Genomic DNA, 2907 nt, shown 5'->3' with positions numbered 1-2907 from the left:
CACTTCATAAAGCGTACAAGTTGAAATATTTTAAAGTACATTCAGGCCAAAGCAGCTCAGAGTCAAACAGAGCGGAGGAAAAGCTTTATTTATACTTCAACCAGCAGCAGATTCAAACGACACGTCGACCGTTTGAATGCTGACTCATGCTGACGTCAGCTTGTCGGTTTGACGACCGACGCTTTGAAGCCTCCAGTTCAGCGTTTTGTCCGTCGTCATCTTTATCAACCAGTGAACAGGAAGTGACCATATTTGGACTGAGGAGGAGTGACGTAGAGACGCCGTATACGTCTCTGGTAAAGACCTGTCAATCAGCGTGTAGCCCCGCCCCTAAATCATCCCCTGCTTTATGGTGTGTTTGACTCTAAATGGAGCATAATGTACTAAATGAACATCATGCTGTATTGAAGAAGACTGTAAACTAGAGATTGAGACCATAAACTCATGTTTACAATGTTTACTGAGGGAATAAATCAAGAGAGAAGTAGAGTCATTTTAGATTAGACTTCTATACAACCAGAGGAGTCGCCCCCTGGTGGACACTAGAGAGAATGCAGCTGTAACAGGTGGAGCATCGCTGGAGGTGGAGGGTGTAGACGGCGCGAGGCTGAGGGACGTAGATGAGTCCAGGGTGCTTCTTCCTCAGGACGACGTCGCTCCACAGAAACCCGACCCAGACCGCCACCAGGATCAGAGCTGCAGAGAAACTAGCAACAGAAGATTTCTGGGTAATGAAGTCCATGATCGCCCCTTTAAATATGTACAAATATCGTCATCAGAGCACCTGTTCACGTACCTGTAGAGCATGAAGAGGCCGTTGCCGTCGGGAACCAGGCCCCGCCTCCTCTGGTGCATCACCATGGCCGTCATGGCGAAGAAGGTGAAGATGAAGAGGATGAAGGTCTGACCCTCGGTGACCAGGTACCTGACAGGAGAAACAGGGACGGACGACACAGAGTCACAGGGTCGATCCCCACTTTTCCTACCGAACCATCAACATAACAATATGTTCTCCAGTTGGTTCTGTTGTTGTGTTCACTAGTACATGTTCAACACATGATGATGAATCTGAAACTCAACAACCAGAAAACGCTTTTAAAAAACACAACTTTCAAATTACAAAAGACGCAAAGACCCGCCGCCGGTGTTCCAGTTTAACCAGTGACCGTGTTACCTGGTGACTCTTCCTGGTGACTCGTAGTGAAAACACCAACAGAACCATCAGTTTTAAATATCCGTGTTCATTATCCATTAGGTCACTACGACAAGTCACCAGTTAACACAGACACGGGTTTAACTGAACCACCGGTTGCTCTGAACTCTGCAGAACTTGAGTCGATTCTGACAACCGAACCCCATTTCAATTCCCTCTTCTTCTTCTGCAGCCGTTTAACGGCAGCGACCAGCTGCTTCTAGACGTCGTACTAATACGACAGGATGAAGACTTCAGTCAAGTTTTATTGAGCAGATTTTCTGGGAATTCATGTTCAGTTTGGATGAAACTTGAATAATAATGTGAGAGGTTTGTTGTTTGTTGCTTAACACTCGACATGCTCCTTGAATTCTGCTTTCATCAGGAAGAGCGTCCTCGTTCAGTCAGCAACACCTGAGAACTACCTACTCAATTATTACTGGTACCTGGAGACACACACTCACACACACACACTCACACACACACACACACACACACACACACAGCCTTAGGTGCGGGCTGTTGGTCCCAGTGTAATTTACATTTCCAGGCCTGTGCTGAAGTGGAAAAGAGACAAAGTGAAAGATATTAAAATGGTCCACATGCATGATTAAAGTGTCTCCATTGGTCAGTGAGATGTCGATGCACACTGATGTGAAACATGTGGACCTGCTCACAATAATTGAGTGAGATGGTGGAGAGAGAAGTTAATAAGCATGATAAGGTAATCTCTCTCTTCGTTGAGCAGCGGTGGTGCTTCACTCTTGGTGTCTGATAGTTTATGTATGTTATATGTGATATTCTTGGTATAGAAACTGTTTCATGGAAACATTAGCATCGTGTGCACAGTTGTACATGGAGGGATTACTGAACAGAGGGTCTGATTATACGACGTCGCTAAAGAAATAAAGACGCTGCATCAGCAAAGACACAGAAGAGCCACTGAATGATACGAAGCGTCACAAAAACACGACAAACACCTGAGAGCGACTCAAACAGTCTCAATGAGACAACAAGGAGACGCTGCAAGACTGAACAGAGACACAACACAAGCAAAAACATTCATGTGACGACTACAAACTAATCAATACGACTACAAAGAGACACAATACGACTACAAACTAATCAATACGACTACAATGAGACACAATACGACTACAAAGAGACACAATATGACTACAAACTAATCAATACGACTACAATGAGACACAATACGACTACAAAGAGACACAATACGACTACAAACTAATCAATACGACTACAAACTAATCAATACGACTACAAAGAGACACAATACGACTACAAAGAGACACAATACGAATACAAAGCGACACAATATGACTACAAAGAGACACAATACGACTACAAAGAGACACAATATGACTACAAAGAGACACAATACGAATACAAAGAGACGCAATACGACTACAAAGAGACACAATATGACTACAAAGAGACACAGGGGACTACAAAGAGACACAATACGACTACAAAGAGACACAATATGACTACAAAGAGACACAATACGAATACAAAGAGACACAATACGACTACAAAGAGACACAATACGACTACAAAGAGACACAATACGACTACAAAGAGACACAGATGACTACAAAGAGACACAGAGGACTACAAAGAGACACAATACGACTACAAAGAGACACAATATGACTACAAAGAGACACAATATGACCACAAAGAGACACAATACG

General features: G+C 43.5%; 1 protein-coding gene across 1 annotated transcript in view; it reads right to left on the bottom strand.

Moving 5' to 3' along the window:
- Positions 1 to 508: 508 nt before the first annotated feature.
- Positions 509 to 2907, bottom strand: part of cln6b (CLN6 transmembrane ER protein b) — an 8861-nt gene continuing 6462 nt past the window's right edge. Inside the window, exons 7-8 of the mRNA XM_068724088.1 lie at positions 797 to 925; positions 509 to 707 (exon numbers count right to left, since the gene is read on the bottom strand). Coding sequence (XP_068580189.1) covers positions 509 to 707; positions 797 to 925 — 328 coding nt within the window. The remainder of the gene's footprint in view (positions 708 to 796; positions 926 to 2907) is intronic.

Source organism: Cebidichthys violaceus, unplaced genomic scaffold (genome assembly GCF_023349555.1).
Source record: "Cebidichthys violaceus isolate CVI_PGR_0920_01 unplaced genomic scaffold, fCebVio1.0.p SCAF_3, whole genome shotgun sequence".
Lineage (NCBI taxonomy): Eukaryota > Metazoa > Chordata > Actinopteri > Perciformes > Stichaeidae > Cebidichthys > Cebidichthys violaceus.
Note: the sequence above shows the minus strand (reverse complement) of the source record. Positions and strands in the feature narration are given on the sequence as shown.